Source organism: Pleurodeles waltl, chromosome 2_1 (genome assembly GCF_031143425.1).
Source record: "Pleurodeles waltl isolate 20211129_DDA chromosome 2_1, aPleWal1.hap1.20221129, whole genome shotgun sequence".
NCBI lineage: Eukaryota > Metazoa > Chordata > Amphibia > Caudata > Salamandridae > Pleurodeles > Pleurodeles waltl.
Window position 1 is genome coordinate 374408678 of NC_090438.1, and position 19660 is coordinate 374428337.

Genomic DNA, 19660 nt, shown 5'->3' on the forward strand with positions numbered 1-19660 from the left:
GATTTGCTATGGCACCCATCAGGGGTGCCCGCTATCTCCACTTCTATTTGCTCTATATATGGAGTTGTTTCTGCAATCAATGCACACTAAGATGGGTATTCAGCTGCTGATGTTCGGAGGTTGCAAACTCCAATTCACCGCTTATGCACATGACGTTGCCCTTTTCTCCACAAACCCACTGTCATCGCTGGGTCATATCATAAATGAGGCCGATAGGTTTGGAAAACACACGGGCTACAAGCTAAATATGGCTAAAACACAGGTGCTTCTGAATTTCACTCCAAATGTACCAACACCAGCAGCAACTACAACAGCTGTGTATCTTGGTATAAAACTTAGCAGCCGGGTTGATAATATGCTTAAATTGAACTATGAACCTTTTTTTACTCTCAGTTATTTAAAAATTAAGATGTTGTAATAGGCTCCTGATTAGCATCTTGGATCGTTGTAATACCATTAAAATGAATATTCTGCCAACATTGTTACACTTATTTTGGGCAATCCCGCTGAAGGTCCCAGATTCATATTTCAAACATTTGAAAGGCGCAATTAGTAATTTCATATGGGTATACAGGAGAGCTAGACGTGCTATCCACTATCTGAAACTTCCATACAAGCAGGGGGAGGGGCTACAACTCCTGGATTTTAAGCTGTATCTTTGGGCAGCATTTTCCGGTTGTTTGTTAATTCCGGCAGCACCATGTATATTGACTTATGGCTATCATCTTGCATTAGGATCAGAACACAGTCTCTTTTTCTGTAGATTGGGGGACCCCAGTTATCGCAATCGTGTCCGCTTTAAAATGATAAAGGATGTTGTACGCATATGGCAGGAAATCTCTGTTAAATATTACGTTGCTAAATAAAGATACTCCAATATTGGATAACCCCACTTTTCCTCAAGTCTTTCATGACCATGTGTGTAAGGCCTGGGCAAGCTTGGGCGTTGGGGCTATTGGCAATGCTATGATTTAAATGGAATTTGTTCTTTGCAGGGCTCCAGGCCTCATTTGATCTCCCCCAGCATTTCTTTTTTAGATATCTTCAGCTCAGGGATGGCTTTTTCTCTCCTTTATGCCATGAGCTTGTGATTGATCTTGAAGGCACTGAATTAACATACGTTTTTGTAAAGCTACTAGGAAGCCTCTAGTAAGTACAATCTATTGAGGTTTATGTCAGTACAGTACGACGCTAGTACCTTACTGACAGCTAAGTGGAGTATGTTACTGTCTTCAGAGATCTCGGCTTCTGAAATTCAAAGTGCTCTTGACACAGTTGACCACTTAGGCCCTGATTCACCGCCACCCGCCAAGCGGGAACCGCCAGAAGACCGTACCGCGGTCAAAAGACCTGCGGCGGTCATTCTGGGTTTCCCACTGGGCTGGCGGGCGACCGCCGAAAGTTCGCCCGCCAGCCCAGCGGGAAACACCCTTCCCACGAGGAAGCCAGCTCAGAATGGAGCCGGCGGAGTGGGAAGGTGCGACGGGTGCAGTTGCACCCGTCGCGAATTTCAGTGTCTGCAAAGCAGACACTGAAATTCTTTGTGGGGCCCTCTTACGGGGGCCCCTGCAGTGCCCATGCCATTGGCATGGGCACTGCAGGGGCCCCCATGGGCCCCACAACACCCCATACCGCCATCCTGTTCCTGGCGGGCGAACCGCCAGGAACAGGATGGCGGTATGGGGTGTCAGAATCCCCATGGCGGCGCAGTAAGCTGTGCCGCCATGGCGGATTCCCATGGGCAGCGGAAAGTCGGCGGTACACCGCCGGCTTTCCGCTTCTGGCCGCGGCTGTACCGCCGCGGTCAGAATGCCCGGCGGAGCACCGCCAGCCTGTATTTACCGCCAGGGTCAGAATGACCCCCTTAGTGTATTCTGTAAATTTAAAACTACTGCAGTTTAGGACAATCTGTATGCAACATCATATGCCGGAGAGAATTTCAAAATGGGGGGGAGGCCTGGTAGTGACATTGATCATGCTTTTGCTACATGCCCTGCCCTTCATGGATTTCAGGATGGGTAACCAAACTGTCTTCATCTGATTTGGGTTTTAAAGTTCAACTATCCTCTAAAGACATGATGGGAGTCAAGCCGGGACAGGACTGGGGCCTGAAACGTCTGCGCTCTATAATAATTGTTTAATCTCGACTCTGTTGCCGGATCATGGGCTTCCCCCTCCCCTCGAAAGCCAGCTGAATGGTGGGCCCTCATCAGACAGGTATATGAGTCTGAATTGGCATTGGTTAAAGCTAGAGGCATGTCATCCCATATAAAATTCGGTTGAATATGGGTGGCTTTTAACTGGGATCCCCTCAGCTAGAAACTTGAGTATAATGCTTTATGTCTATTCAATATCTGTTTCAGCTATGCCGGCCTCTGTATCTATGTCCTTTTTTATTTCTTGTATTACTGTGGCTATTTTGCTTTCCATGCTGTGGATCAAAAACTTGCACTTTGTTGATTTTCTTTTCTATATTTTGTGCCAATAATTGGGGTTGCTCTCCTATACTGTGTATTTCTCTGTATCAAACAAGTGTGAATTAATTTTAAAAAAAGAGTAGGTGTGGTTTACTCATGTAGCACTCCTAACCTAAAATTGAAGTATTCCTGGACTTCAGGAGTAAGCCTGGAGTACCACAAAAGTAAGTCACAGTAAAAATCTTCGGGAATCAGGTTCCTACATTTTGCAAACTGTCCATGATTATATCTATGTTTCCATTTCCGACCACTAATAATCCACTGTAAAAGTGAGTTTATTTGAAACAGTGATTTGTCTGATTCACAAAGTCAGAAGGGAATATTATAAAGAATTACCTATGCTTAACCCGTATGGCCATGATTACCAAAGAGTTTGGTGTGGGTAGGTGTTAACTCATGTAGTACTCCTGATTTACTCTTGAATCCCAGGATTAAGCATTGAATACTCTTTGCTTAGTGCTGGAATTCAGTAGAAACCCAGGAGTTCACCAAGAGTAAGTCATAGTATTTTTTCCCACTCAAATCGTATGTCAATGTATGGCTGGGTGCCTAATTCAAAAAACAATTTGCTAAAGCTTCTCACCTGAATGGTATGCCATTTACAAACATTTTTGGCGTACTTCTGTGTTTTTTTTTTAATTACATATGTCGATGCACTATGTAAATTTAGCATGCATAGAATTACGAAAATGGCTAGTTTAAACGTTGCGTTTTCTCAATTTTCTTCATGCAATATATTTAGCCATGTAATGTATTTCTTTCCAAGTAGACGTCCTTAGAAAATGTATACTGTGAGGGTTCTTTCCTACAACTTCTGTTGACTTACACTTGAAACCAGTATAAGTTAGATATAAAGATGTGAGATGAAGGCAAGGCAAATGTTGAGTGTAAGGTGTTCACAGTACACTGTCAGAGTTCTAGCTCAGTTTTCTGTCTATGCCTCCCGCAAGTACTGGTATTTCAACACATCCCTAGAAACTAAGTAGAGAGGCAAAGAAAGACCCCTAAATGCCGGAGAAGAGAACGATTTACTATTTTAAAGTTAGTCCTTGAAGATGTTTGGAAAAATATATATTTGGGAGCTTTCCTATACTCCTGGAAAACAGGAATAATGAACAAGCATTTGCCATGCAATAGGTCTCGCATTAGTGAAAGTTAGAGCTGTTGGCGTTGTAAATGATAATGACAATCTCGCCTTTAGGGTCTTATAAATATTTAGCCATGTCGCACATTAAGGGGCAGATTTAAGAAAAGTGGCAATGCACCAAGTGCAGTGTCCCTTTCCTTGCGCCCCTTAGCACCCCACTACCACCACCATATGTGCACTGTATTTAAAATACGGTGCACTATGTCATCGGGTAGGGGGATATAGCATCAGAATTTCTGACGCTATTGATGTACTGTTCAGTACATCGGGGCCTACTGAAAACAACGGCATGCCGCCTTTTAACACCTGCTCTGAGCAGCGTTAAAAATGTTGAAAAAAAATGACGCAAACACCAATTTTTCCGGCCCCACTAACAGGGTAATGCCCCCTTGCATACATTATGCCTGGAGCAGGCAAAATGTGGCACAAGGGGTTACAAAGAGGCGCAATGCATGCATTGCATCACTTTGTAAATCTGGTGCAGCGATTTTGGCTTCGTTGGGCCACATTAGCATAAAAAAGTATGCTAAGGTAGAGCAAGGAGGTACTAGGGGCTCTTAAATATGTCCCTAAACCTTTATCAGAAATAAACTATGTTTGTGCATCTCTTCATACACTTGGCATTGGACTGTATAGCCCAAACAGCCCTTACAGAGCACCACAGTAAAAGTAGCATTTGGAAGAAATATGGTCATGTAACCATATATTCAGGCCCTAGAGGGCATAATCACACAAAAAAGAACATTGCAGTGTAACTATATTATATATTATATTACCTTGATGGCACAATGTAGTACACATTTTCAGGCCTAGCAGGCCTTCTAAATATTATTTAACTGTGGAGTCAGGGGCACAAGGGTGCAGTGCCGCTGGTCGTTACTTGATGTCCCTGTAGAGTCAACAGCAGAAGGTGCAGTACCACTGGCTGTGGCTTGATGTCCCTGTGTAGCCGACCGAGTTTGTTGTGCTTTGGGGCAATTATCATCCTTCAGCCCCTGGAGAACATAGTGCATTGCACATTTGCAGGCCTGGCAGGGCTGTCAGAATATTATTACAAACAATGCCTTTATAACACAGAAAGATGTTATGATTTTGGGCCCCTTCTAACCAAGTGTGACCAGGAAGATGGCCTGGACAGAAAGAGCACATTGTTCTGAATGTTTTGGTGGTGGTCCAATTGTCCCAGGTCCACCATAGGCTGAGTTTTGTGCAAACATATGTTGTACAAGGAATGCCTGCAAATCATTATGGGGTGAGTTTCCCCGAGTGCAGTGAATATTGTAGTATCGGCTCTCCCACTGTGCAAGGAGAGCCGCTGTTGAGGATTCAATGCCTGGGTCGATTTCATGCTATATAAAGCCACAAAAAAGAACAAAACACACACACAAGACACAGCTACATACATTTACTGATTATGTAAAGTAAGGACCAAGTGAAGGGCAAACGCTAAAAACGAACAGCACTGTGAACACGAGTGCTTACTGACAAACACAAGAAGCAGGGGAAATAAAAAAATTGTCAGTCCAAACAATACAAACACAATCAAGGCGTAATTAAACTGTACTTGGGCGGTGCTTCTCAGCCAAGAACAGGACGTGACGTATTGTCTGCCAGATCAGTTTGGAGGCAGCAGAACAAGTGACACTGCCTTCAACCTATGGTAAGCGGCAGGAAGTGGCAGGCGGGAGCAAAGTCCTTTACTCATTCTAACAGGTCTTGCAGACAGCGCATGCACACTGTCAAGGCTGGAGTTGAAAAACTTGTGTTTGTGTGCATGCACAAAATGCATTTGCATGCACACCGGTGGATACAGGGCGTGTACACAAGAGGACACCAGAGGGCATGCAAACCAGAGAACGCAAAGCATTGACAGATGGGAAGATTCAACTGACACTACACTCGCTGGGGATTCACGTGCATGCAACATGCCACACTGCAACAAACGCATTAGGAAAATCTGTTGGTTGTGGATTTATAAACATATGGCAGAGTATGGGAAGTATAAGGAGAAAAATTGAGTTATGGTAGACAGGGTGTGTTATCCAGACTGAATCCTCTTCAGTCCTGTTTGCGGAATGCATGTCTGCTGGAACGCTTGTAATCCTACCATATTTGTTTAATTTCAGAGCTGACCAGCAACATCAAACTTGTGTCAAGTTGGAAATACATCTACATGGATCAATTTTTCTTCAGGCTCCATTTTTATACAAGAATTACATCTTCACCTAACTGTAAATAAGTCATTTGAATTTGTTGTGACAAAAGAGACACATTCCAAAATATAAATTCATTCCTTCAAATTTTACTTTCATCTTAAATGCTTTAAAAAAATGCTTTTGAACATGCCAGTTTTCAACCTTAAAAAATAAACTAGTTGGCAACAGCATTAAGTCTCCTACCTGCTGCTTCTATGTAGTCTGAGGTGGACCTTTTAGAAGTGAATGCCCTTAGTTAAACATTTTGCTATGGGGCTTCAGCAGTCCCCAGTGTCTGATCTAAAAACTTGAATAAAAAAAAGTTAACAATTCTTCCTTTGAAATAAAATTGCATTGCTCTTTTTGAATTATTTCTAATAAATAATTAGTAACACATAGGGTCGTCACGTAGTATGTACAAGCTGGGCCCACGCCTAGGGCGCCGACCTGGGGAGCCGCACTGGAGCCCCTTGCACAATCTCCCTGGACTTAGGTCCAAAGAAAAGTATGTAAAAATCTTTTTCTGGAGGCTGCTAGCACCGTTGCCTGCTTTTTTTTTCTTTTCATAGTGCTCCTTAATTTTGCCTCCAACCTTCCACCTAGTCCTCCCAAATTATCAATACATAGACAATTAAAGAATAATAAAGGCCCCTGCTGTGCGGGATGGCGACCTCCAGGGGGCCCCCTCAGCACAGTACCCTGAGCCGAGAGCTCCTGAATGAATTTAGAGAGGGCCCCTCCATGTACTTTGCAAGGGGGGACTTCAAGTTTGGTTATGCCACTGAGGTGGGGGTAGCAAATTTAGTTAAACTCAGGGCGCCCTCTGAAACAAAGGCCAGCTTTGGTAACACTCTGCAAATGCAATAGCTTATGAGACAGAAAAATTGACTGCGACAACCACCATGCTTACATTCTTCTCTGTCGCCCGAATCTAGCCCAGATTAGTGATGTCTGACTCTTCAACTGTAGTTATCATAAGCATAGGGCGCACGCATATCAAACCATTACATATGGAATTATGATTCACGACGACTCGGGGGTTGGTCATACCGCATGCCAATCACTGTCTGCGACTGACGTGAGTGGCTTGCCCTTTCACTGATGCTGTGAATCCTTTCCATTTCCACACGCTTTTCCCGCTGCAAAAAAAAGACACTTGTGTGAACAGGCCACACTCAGTTGCAATCTTAGAAATGCCATTGTTTTGAACACAATGGCGTCTGCGTGCTCAACTCCCAGACCTGAAATCTGCCCGATCTCTCCTAATGTAAATGAGCTAATTAAATCAAAATGCACTCCGGTCCCCAAAAGCTGCTTTTGATGATTCCACACGAGGTTCCCAGGCTCCCTAACATTCCGCTGGAAATGATTTGTTCCTTGCTCTTCGTGATCTCTATTCTTGTTTACATCCAGAAAACATATTAGATCATCTCTGTTTGGAGCACAAGTACAAATGCTCTTAAAACACAAACCACTGAGTTGCTTAATTAGCTGTTTCCTGTTCCTAATGAAGTGTGTATGCCTGGGCTTGGATTAACATGCAGCCACTGCTCTCCACTGTTTATTGTTCCAGATGTTTTGGTTTTATCTTAGAGTTTACTTTGACAGCTACTGCTAAATGATAAATCACTCATATTACAGCTGAAATGCATTTTGAAATTGAAATGTGGCAAACCTTGAGATTGCTGCAAGGATCGGTGTCATTTAGCAGGTCAATACCGCTGCTTTCCTTGAAATATCCAGTATTGGCATATGTAAAACAGTGCAGGGATAGATGTCAACATTATATGCAATTCAGCCCGGGATTATCATTTTGCTATCATCTTCAAAATCCAGAACAGCGGATTTAACCCTTACTTGTATCCTGTGTGAGGCTGTGATAGCCTCACAGACATAGGTTAAAAAGGTTCTAAATGTTCTTGTTAACCTCTGCATATTTTTTCTCCATACATGAGCTAATTTCTGTTATATTGTCTTTACAAAATAGGAAAGCATTGGCTGTGGATCAAGAAGCAGTGTTGCTCAAAGAAAAAAAGAAAATATTATTAAGACCTTTTTACAGCTAAAACGAAAACAATGAAGTCTGTTTCCCAGTTGCACAGTATTGCTCATACTTACGTGTTGTTAGAATAAAAATGCCCTCTGTATTGTATATGGATGTGCAACCTGCCATGCGTTAAGTGCAGGTACATTTTCAGACCTGACTTTCTTTGAACCTTGCACCCATGAAATCAGGCATAAACTCTGAGGCTTCAGCTCTAAGCAAAAGCACGCAGCCATTCGAGTTGACTTTGCTGCTGTGCAAGTAGAAAATCTACTGGAGTAGTAGCAAATCTACTCGAGAAGCAGCCCTCTGACTGTGACCGCTCACAACTGCCTGTGTTTGAAAATGGCGTTAGGGGATGCTAGAACTCACTCACGCTTGCATTTCTGCAGCCCCACAGGATAAAATTCCACCATGCTGCAATTGGTGAAATTTGTCCGGAACGCCCGGTTACAAGAGTAACATGGAGCCATCACATTCTGCCAATCCCATGGGGAGAATGAAACATTCCACCTGCTCCCATCATATTTGAATCCATAGTGACAGGACAGGCCTTTTTCATTTTCCAAGAAAGAGAGCAATGCCTGTCGACTTGCACATGTAAAGTTCAACAGGCGTGTCATGTCCACAACCTGCACTTACATCCCCATGGGTATGTCGAGTACATGTTGTGTGTACAGTGCTTGCTAGCAGGACACCTTGTTGTTTGTAAGTGATGACTGTATGCTGTATCTAGCGGAATCCATTTTGGAGGGAGTTTCGCCTAGAAGTACACTATGGGCTATTTCCATGTGGAGTAGGGACAGTACTGATGTATGTAATGCATGCTTCTATAAAGAGTGGCACAGTGTGCTAAAAACAGTGGGTTAAAATGCTATCCATAGCGATTGCCTGTACTTTGATTACTTGCTGTAATGCTCTAAATTGGAATGGTTTACACAGACGGGGGGCCCATGCAGCCTGTGCCTCCGGATCCAAGCATCTAAAATTGCACAGCACCTTGCAGGTAGAAACCATTACGTTCTCTGAAAAAGCCAGGTGGGTGATGCTCCACCAAAAACACCCTAGAGGAACTAATGAAGGTGCTTCTTTAAATTCTTCATGTCACTAACATTGACAAAGTGCAGGGTAAACCTATCAGGTGCTGCAGTGTCTGATGCCATCTCTTGTTAACGGGCATGTCCTTTGAACACTGAACCCTTCAGTCCCACAGATTAAGGAACCCCCAAATCACAAATTTCCTTGCACAGATGATCTGCTCCATGCAAGCAAGCTCTGCCCGGGCACACAAGTGTACCTGTACAACACATGCACCATTTATTAATACATGCTATTTATTATTGGAATGGTTTTGTCCTTTCCACAATACTAGTTCCTGTCAATTTAAATGAGTATTATATTCTTTGTTCTTCTAGGGAACCACACATGTCCTCTTTATGCTCTTCAGGTCTCTTTAATACAAAATCAAAACACACATTGGATTAATGGATATGATGTATGAAACAGACAATCTTGTGGATCAAAACCAAATCCAAATTCTCAGTGGGGAGGAAGTTGCTCAGGAAAGAGGAACAAAGTTTAACAGTGATGATCGGGGAAGCCTTAGTCCTGGGAGAAGACCATTGGTGTTATTCAAAAATGTTGCTGAGATTTGCTCTTGTAAGGTGTTCTTTGAGTAGATATAAAATCATGTAGTACTCAGGACTTTCCCCTGAATGCCAGGATTAATACGGGAGTGCCATATCTTACTACTGCAATGCAGAGTTAAGACAGGATTGCTATAAGATTGAATCGCATTTTGTTTTATTTTAAAAACTTGAGCCCAACCGGTAAAGAGTTTGCTATGAATAGGCGTGAATGACTCTTATAATGTACTTGGCTTACTGTGTAATTCCTGGAATAATTCAAGAATATACGAGATTTACTCCTAACATACTCCTGGAATTCCGGAGTAAATCGTGAGTATTACATGAATGATTCACAGCAAAATCTTTGTTATTCCTGCCCTCCGATGGTACCTAATGTCAACATTCAGTTTTTCACTTTCATATTTGAAGCCATGCTTGAAAAGTTCAGTTTTTAGTTGTTATTGAAATAAGAGCAGTTGCTTTGCTCTGCTCTTCCGTTGAAATGAAAGTGTTCCAGAGCCTCGGACTCTTTATTCCGAACTCTCGGCCACAGGCGGTCTTGTTCATGAAGCAGACCATAACACGCACTAAAGCAACTCTTCTAAATAAACTTTCTAGAACGGAAATTAAGTGCTGCAATTAAAGGGATCCATTTGGAAGGCAGGCATCTGGGACGTCTGTGCATAGAATTCTTCCGCACAATGGATATAAGAAATCATTTGCTAACGAAGGCCATCAATCTTTTAACATTGATAAATAAGTAATACCCTGAATAAGTCAATCATCATTGATTTAAAGTCCAATGAGCTGCGCTTTGTTTTCCAAGTTCATCCATCTGTGCATGAAACATTGCTGCAGAGGAGACTTGCACGCATGAACAATCTTCTCGATGAGGTTTTTAACGGAGACCCAGTGCCGATGTTTGGCGGGCGCTTTGGGAAGGGCTCTTCGCAGCTGCTGCGTACGATTAGTGTGTGTTTCTTCTCTCTCTAGCAGCGGTGCATCGGAAGCTTAGCCAGCTGACGAGCTGGCATGAATGGACGCTCTTCTCTCACCCTGCACTCCCTATTTTTGAGCGACAGCGGTTTTAGACTGAATGAAACGCTGCCACGTGTACTGCTCTTACATAGCTCACTGAAGTCTGACGCTTGCGTTTTGGTCAGCTAAAACTAAGAGTGTGTGACATCCATTTCTGGGGCATATATGTGCTTCAAATATTGAGGGAAACTTTACTTCTGGAAACCAGAAGAGCTAATGTCGGAGGGTCAACAAAGGCCACCATCATTTGTTCACATACCTATGTGTCAAATGGCAAATGCTTTCAGACAAATTCATAGCTGAATATTTGCTTCCTGGGGGGTTGTTGAACATACAAGTCACAGTGAGGGAAGGCTACACACAGTCTGTTTTAGGGGCTCTGAGAGTGGCACTGCCCCTTTTATCCCTCTGGCACAAACTGACACTCAACAAGGGCACACAGACAAAAATAAACACAAACAGGGGCACCAAAACAGAGCTTCTAGAATGGCACAGTGCATCCTTCCTCTATGCTGTGGATACAATTAATATTTTATGAATCGTAGGCGGAATGGGGAGGCGTATGACAATACATGCAGTGATAGTGTAACAGCAGAATTCCACAATGTACACCATTTCTTTTAATTGATACTGAACTAGGATTTTGGGTCCCTAACTACCAATCATTATTATTAGGCGTGTGCTACCTATTCCAGTGGGGAAGGTGTACATCAGAATATTAAATACAAAAATGTCATCTGACATAAATATTGTGGCCCAAATAGCATTTGCAAAAATCTCTTCATTGAGTCTAGTTTTTCTATTACCAACTCCAATACAATGATATTTTTGTAACCTACACTTAGGGCACTATGGCCCTCATTCTGACCTTGGCGGGCGGCGGAGGCCGCCCGCCAAAGTCCCGCCGTCAGGTTACCGTTCCGCGGTTGAAAGACCGCGGCGGTAATTCTGACTTTCCCGCTGGGCTGGCGGGCGGTCGCCTTCAGGCCGCCCGCCAGCCCAGCGGGAAAGAGGCCCGCTGGGCTGGCGGGCGGTCGCCTTCAGGCCGCCCGCCAGCCCAGCGGGAAAGAGGCTTCCACGATGAAGCCGGCTCGGAATCGAGCCGGCGGAGTGGAAGCTGTGCGACGGGTGCAGTTGCACCCGTCGCGTATTTCACTGTCTGCACAGCAGACAGTGAAATACATTTAGGGGCCCTCTTACGGGGGCCCCTGCAATGCCCATGCCAGTGGCATGGGCACTGCAGGGGCCCCAAGGGGCCCCGCGACCCCCCCTACCGCCATCCGGATCCCGGCGGTCGGACCGCCGGGATCTGGATGGCGGTAGGGGGGGTCGGAATCCCCTCGGCGGCGCAGCAAGCTGCGCCGCCTTGGAGGATTCAATGGGGCGGCGGTACACTGGCGGGAGCCCGCCAGTGTTGCCGGTCCGACCGCGGCTTTACCGCCGCGGTCGGAATCCCCATTGGAGCACCGCCAGCCTGTCGGCGGTGCTCCCGCGGTCCTCCGCCCTGGCGGTCTTTGACCGCCAGGGTCAGAATGACCGCCTATATGTTTTCCAGACAATATTTGGACTTTTAATAGTCGGGTACTATACTGATAGGGCAGGGTAAGTTCATCTACCTAGATATTAAAGGAGTGTAGTGTTCTCGGTGCGAAGGTACTGATCACATGAACAATTGTAATTGCTGTTAAGTTGCATAGCGGCTTCTGTCCTTTCTTGTTTTTAATGTCTAGGGAAGAAGACCTCATCCTGAGACTCTGAAGCAAACAATTGTCCTAGAGAGAGAACTATTCCTCTACATTGGAGACCACCTTAATAATGACCTGTGATTGCATAATGTTTATAGCACAGCGAAGTTTCAGTTCATTTTAAGAACATCGGTTTATGCAAAATTGAAAAAATTGTGTCTGTGTGCAAAAATACATCAGGAAGTGCAGCTTAACAGAACTCAGAATTAAAGACACAGATCTGGGATCAATTCTTTATCTGATGGGGAGTAGGAATAACGTTATCTCATCACACCTAGCTTGTGAAAGATAACCAAAACAAGAATTTAAAAATGTATGAGATTTTGCCTTGCTCAACCTTCTACCCATGCCATGCATGCCAACGATATATCATGACTAACCACTATACTGCAGAGGCCAGCCTTATAGAAGGCATTGGTGCCATCGTTGCCCACAATATATCATGAATTACCATAATTGCACAGTGAATGTCCATAACATGGTAAGAATTAGCACCATGCTACCACAACCATCAATGTGCCATAGATACAATAACACAGGGATTATCACCATTGTGCTGGGGCGAATGTTATGCAGGAGCTGAAAGGCACCATTGTGCAATGGGTGACCAGAATAGAATTACCACCATATTGACAGGATCCACCATTATGGCACTTATGAACATAATGTGCCAAGAAAGACTACTATTCTGTTATGACTAGCAATATGCCAGAGATAACTGCCATCATGCCAGGGATACTCACAGTATGCCAAGAATTAACACCATTAATACAGCGCTGACATTTTATCAGGGGTGGCAAACATGCCATTGATGCCTACAAGTTCCACAGAAATACCACTATTGTGCCAGGGCCAGTATTTTGCTAGGAATAGGCAGTTTCTACAACACAGCTCATGCTTGCACGCAAAACCCACAAAATCTCACAGACTGGCTTAAACACACATGAACACCAGACAAACACACACAGCGATGAACATCACACACTGTGCCAGTAACCAAGCAAAAAATCAAGGGGTAGTTTTCGATACTAACCTATTATTCAGAGACCAAATCAATAGACTTACTTCATCATGTTTCTTCACATTAAGACTGTTGAAGAAGGTACTTCCTTTTATCCTGTTTGATTTGAAAAAATCAGTAGTCATTCTTTTAACTTTGTCTAAGCTTACCTACTGTAATGCCCTGTATTTGGGCTTTAGTCAGCGATCTATGAACACGCTGCAAATCATGCAGATCTCTGCTGCCCGCTTGCTCATGAAAATACTGAAATTTAAATCTGTCTCTGCAGCCCTGCAGGGGCTTCACTGGCTCCCGGTTAAGAAAAGGGTTGTTTTCAAGGCCCTATGCATGGCTCATAAAGTGCTTCATGGATCTGGACCGGAATTCCTTAAAAGGAATTTTAGATTGTATCATCCGAAAACACTGCTTCGTTTCGCTATCTCTAGGTAAGTAAATGTTCCAAGATTTAAGATGGCCTCTAGGGGTGTAAACGGTTTTATTTACTCAACATGCCAATCATGGAACAGATTGCCTATGCATCTTAAAAAACATTCTAACTTTCTTAGCTTTTGAAAACTATTAAAATCCTGGTTGTTCCCATTGTCGTTTTAGACCTTGTCCCCTCTGTTATGCTCTTAGAGCTATTTCTAGGGCTGGTGGCGCCAAGACGCCCTTGGGCATTCCTGCCCTATATAAATTCCTAAATCAATAAATAAAATCAATCAAATCGCGCACACCCACACACACCTTACGCACACACCGACACTGCAGAACTGCCATCCCAAGTCCAGGTGTGCTCTGAACTTCCTGTTCTCTCCCTCATGCAGTTGTGTGCTGCTCGCAGGAGTGCAGAAAGGAAGACGGCAGCGTCGTGGGTGATCTGGAGGAGTAAGTGGGTGATACTGAGTGGCATAAAGGGAAGTTGATAGTACAGGGAGCCAAACTGAGCAAACCCCAGAATCCGGGGACAGGATTCAAGTGTAGTGCATGGCAGAGTGGGGAGCGGGCAAGCAAGGAAGTCACTCACTGCAGGGGGGTTGGCATTGAACGTGTTGGGGGAGGGAGGTCCTAGGACAGTTGTGTGCTTCTTGTGAGCAGAGGTGCTCTTTTACATTGCTTCAGTGAGAGACGCTCTTGCAGTGCTGAGATTCCCCCCTTCAGCAGAGGCATTCTTTTGTTTCTTCGGCCTTTATTGGAAATACATACACATATTGGGCTGTGGGTCAGCTCCTTGATCACGATTTGATGGTTTTGTTGTCTGGGTCCTTGCCCTGCACCTGATTAAATAGCTTTTCACCTTATTCATGTCTATGCTCCCTCAGGAGCATTTCACTCTCAAAATGTTCTCTTTGGTTGGCTTGTATCCTGCCTCTGCTTTCTTTCAGCAAGCTATTTTTTTTCTTTTTTCTGTAAGCACTCCATGTATTTTCTTGTTACTTCCATTTCCTCCTTCATCTTTCTTCCCTCTTCACAGTTAGTGTTGCTTCCCTAGCCCCCTCTCCTCTCTACTCAGTTCTGTGTGCATGCATCTGAATGCCAGCCTTCTTGGAATAGGTTTGCTGTTCCTAAAGGCCCATTCAAAATTGCCACAATGTATGTACCTATGCAATTTCACACATATGGTTACAAAAAATCACTGGAAAAGGGAATAGCTTGGCCTTTTCAAGCTAAGACCTATTGGCTTTGGCGATGCATGTTTTCCTTCTGCTATGCCAGCGGAATGTTTTGTACGTCTGCACAGCAACACAATTATTAATTTTCCAAGTCGATCGTGCCACGGGACATTAGTTAAAACAACAGCATAACACTGTGCGTTAAGACGGGTCTGAGCAGCTCCATTGTGGCAAAAAACCTATAATCCAATGTGTTCATTTTATTGAGATAAAAACAGCTTGAGGCCTTGTCTCAGATGTACAGATTGTGAAGTGTTTGCTTTATCTTTCTGGTCCATCATTTTCCAGAGCTGTCTTACTGAATGCAACCCTAAATGCTGCTAATATGTTTGATTTGAAATATCTAATAAATGAACACACCTCGTGTGATTGTGTATGTTGCATTTCGTGTATGGTGTCAGATACACAGGCTCGTCACCATTTACCTGTTTCTCAGACCCTCTTCAGAAAGCACCACAATTTGCACAATATGAACGAAATTGAAAATTAACGAAGATTCTTAAAATCAGGTTGAAGAATCTTTGACTTTACATGTGTCAATGATCCATCTTGCTAAAAGCACAATAATGGTATTAAAAAGGTAGCCATTTAAAACCTCCAATCAGTCCTCGCGTTGGTATTCTAGTTACATCTCTGCTGTATGAAATGACACCATATTTATTCATGGCTCTGCCCTTTCCCACCATTGGTAATTAAAAGAGATATTGTTTTTAGCACGTTGTCTAGCAGGCCATGGGCCAGTGGCCTCGGATAGTGGAGGTTGACGGCGTTCAGGTGGTAAATGATTAAATGTCTGCCATTTGCATATGCGCGCCACTTCCCAAATCTATATCATGAGTAATGTCGACACCCTGGCTACAAGAGAGATGGTGGTTTTCATGAGTAAATGCTGCTTTATCAGTCGTTTGGTGCCGACGACCCGTGGCCTCTTTATCCATTATATAGACCGATTGTGAGACAAATTGTAATATGTCAAACAAAAGCACAAAGTCCTTCATATGCTGTCCTTACCTTTTGTTTGAGGCATAACACTACATGCATCATGACTGTTTAATGCTCAGAAAGGTACAGCTATAGCAGTTTTCCAGCCTCTCGTCGTCTGAAATACGCTTCCATAGAATCTACCTTCCGTAAGAGACTCTTTCGATGTTATTGTTGGAGCATTCTGTGTGTGAGTGAGGTGCTCCTTCTATTGCGTAGGCTACAGGCAGTGATCTGCAGGTCACGGGGTCGAATGTCCTTCAAGGTCACGAACTGAGTACAATTGAAGTGGAAGTAGTAAACACTCATAGTTACAGGGTTTAGAAACAGCAGAAGTACGGACGAAGGGCTATATGAAAATACTCCAATTGAATATTACTATTAAATATGCCATAATCACGTTTTGAATGTTCACAATATATCGTGAACTTTCATAGAAAATAAGGGGCAAGATGTTATCGTTTTAGAACACAAGACCCGTTCTGTGATCAGGATAGAACTTTTTCATCAGCGGTTTGCAGCTGATATGAATAGTTTTCCTTCGGGAGGGTGTAAGGCCTGTTTGCGATCATCTGCGTTTCACACACATTTCAGGAGAAATGACATCCGTTTACTCACAAGCTTCAATGAACCGAGAGTAGCCTCCCACTGTCCCGGTCAATATCCTGATATACACGATTAAATATATGATTTCAATACAATGCACATATGTTTATTTTGTTTCTAGAACAAAGTTAGAGAAGAAGTACAGTCTGACGTAAGTTGGTGGGAACACTCATGTAACACACTGGAAAAAAACATTTGATTCTGCTCTTTCAGTGATGGATGCAACTGTGCGACTCTGAGTTGTTGTGGTGGTTGAAGTAAAAGTCCCTTATCTTCTGCGTCTGCAATGATACTGTGGAACCTCTCTGAAGGATCCCCAGCTTGAACGCAAAATAGGGAAAACAGTGTGACCGTTGCTAATTGACTTAAATACACCGATACAACTGAAATACCTGCATGCTGATTTTCTCTAATGTTCATTTTTCTCTTCCAGAAAACAGAACGTACATCAAACCTGCAATTATGTACTAGAATAACGCCTCCTTATATAAGAGAAATGGCGGCCAGATGCTGGGAGAATTCTGTCTGATAAAGAAGTCCCTTCCAGTCTCGGATGCTTTCATTCACATGTGAAGAGGATGTGCGTAGCATGACACTTGAAGGACAATTCTAACCAACTGTTGCTGGATCGGAAACTGCCGGATTATCGTCCAGAAGTTGTTTTGGAATTTTTATGACACGCCTCCGCCACCGGACCAGGCCTGCCACCACTGTCGATTTTTTATGTTCCCAGAAGTCGTAATATTTTTAAGCACATTCAGAAATGATCACTCAAAGATGTACCGTTTGCTTTTGTCTTTACGCTGGAAATCTCTGTATATGTGTGGCCTAGTCCTTTGGCTCCGCAAGGCCTGACGGGGCTGGTGTCCCTAAGACTGAAATATCAAAGTCCACTCGTCACTGAAACTGTTCTGGACGGAGCGGTTTCATTTGTGTTTATAAACTAAGCTTTGTTTACTGAAGCGGATATTCAATATATATTACGTTTTGAAAAGAAATGTGTGTACATTTTTTAAAACAATGCTGTAAAAACGTGTCATTTCATTAGATGACCATTTCAAGAGGGTGAGCTAAATCCCAACTGCTGAGATAGTAAGAGGGTTATTATTGATGCTTTTTTATGCTCAAAGTTCAGCTTGGCTTTTGGTCTTTTAAAATGGAGGCAATGGATATGCAGTAGAGTGTTAGATCATGGAAACTTTTAAGTATGGTTTCTCTGTTGTACCATATTAAGTTAAAGTACACTTTCTTTGTTAAAATGTTCTTGCTAAGATGCAGTATTAAAAAATCTTTTTGTTTGACTTTGGAAATCCTTTCTTGCCTATTTACATTTTTATCACTGATCACATCACGTATTTTGGTTGCCAGTGAGATGTAATAAGCATGCTGATTGTTCCATATTTAATTTAAAATCCTATAAGTATGCATTTAAAATGTAGGTGTCTCTTCTTGCTCTCTACTCTGTGGCCTGTTCTGCTCAGAGTAGTCTGCCCTTGCCCCTTGCACCTCGCAAAAGCCCCAATACTTCAGCGATTGATCCGTCAAGACCTTGAAATTGTGGCCTGTCTGTTTCATAAATTGAGCAGACTGTGCCTGTTTTGTTTTGTCCTCACTACTGATCAATTTAAAATGCATGCTAACCGTATGCAAAGTATGCATACATTTTACAGCTGTGCAGAAGTGACAGTTCCTGAGGGAGGGTCAATTGAGTGGTCATTGAGGTGTACATCTGTAGTGGTTACAACACAATTTGTAACGGATCTCCTCCTCTTACCTGCTCATCTAACGTACACCTGAACATATGCTCCTGGGTCGCTGGTGTTCCAGTTCAGGAAGGACCTAGCCTGGAAGTCTAGGCTGGACTGTTCCGATTAGAGCAGACTCAAGACTGAATTGTAAATGGCTGGGTCCAAAGTGAGGTGGTATGGTTGTTGAAAAATGATCGATTGGGATGTGACCTATGTGATTGCCAGTGGCTGAAATTGATTCCAGCGTTCCATCCATCATGCTGTTTTTGATGTCCTCTTTCATAAATTGAGCACACCATGTCTGTTTCATTTTTCTCCTCACTCTGAATCAGGTTTAAAAGATGTAGCACGACTTACGCCTAGAAAATTGGTAACCTTTACATCCATAACTTACTAATGACTCACAAAGTTAGAGGTATCTAAGTTGTGCATGATAAACATATGCGAAATATGCATACGTAAGGCAGCTGTACAGAAGTTGCCATTCCCAGGGTGGGATCAAAGGGTAGGGAAAAAGAGAAATGATATGAAATTGAGATAGTCATCTGTTGTGATTTACACACATCTTTTAATGGATCTCCTCATCAGCTCATCTAAAGTAGACCTGAATGATTGCAACATAACTGACACCGAAAGCAAGGTAGTGTGTGCCATTATTCAGCACTTCTTGTGGTGTGTAGATTTATAGGAGGGAAAAGTAATTCAAGTTAAACGGTTTGTAATGAAAACATGCATTAGCAAAACTAATAGGTCTCACTTTATAATGAAAGTTGCCAAGCATTTGACTTTGCCAATACTTTTTATACTCCATTGTTTTAAAAAATAAAAAGGAAAATACTGGAGTACTAGCAAACACATACCTTAAGGCTCCCAAAAACTGTACCTTGAATTCAGTTTTTTCAATCCGCATAGTTTATTTTTCAAATACTTTTCACTCCAAAAACTCTGACCAGAATTAAAAAAAATAAGGAAGTTTGAAAGAAGAGCCCTTTTCACAACCTGTTTTATTTTCCCTGGGACTCAGAGCGCTAAAACATGCGCAAGACATTTGGTCCTCTGCAATAGTTCTGAGATCAGATTTATGGACCTCCAAGATGAGAGACATTGGGCCTGATTTAGATCTCAGCAGAGGGATTACTTTGCCGCAACAGTGACAGATGTCCCATCTGCCAAAATCTACATGCCATAGAAAACAATGGTATTCAAATTTAGGAGGACAGGATATCTGTCACCATTGCGATGGAGTAACCCCCCCTCCTGAGATCTTAATCAGGCCATTGTCTTTACGTTCATGCTAATTATGCATCTGCCTCAAATGCCAGCTGAGTGAGGGTAGCAGCTGTCCCCTCCCCTTGGGTGCCAAAGCCTAAGGTTATAT

At 43.1% G+C, this 19660-nt stretch overlaps 1 protein-coding gene across 18 annotated transcripts in view; it reads left to right on the top strand.

Annotated features, from left to right (window-relative positions):
• Positions 1-17844, top strand: part of DACH2 (dachshund family transcription factor 2) — a 732802-nt gene extending 714958 nt beyond the window's left edge. For all 18 annotated transcript variants that reach the window (XM_069212664.1, XM_069212678.1, XM_069212666.1 and 15 more), the window contains one exon: positions 16968-17844. Coding sequence is in view for 8 of the 18 variants with exons in the window: in XM_069212678.1 (XP_069068779.1) it covers positions 16968-17005 (38 nt within the window). In the remaining 10 variants the exon portion in view is untranslated. The remainder of the gene's footprint in view (positions 1-16967) is intronic.
• The last annotated feature ends 1816 nt before the right edge of the window (positions 17845-19660 follow it).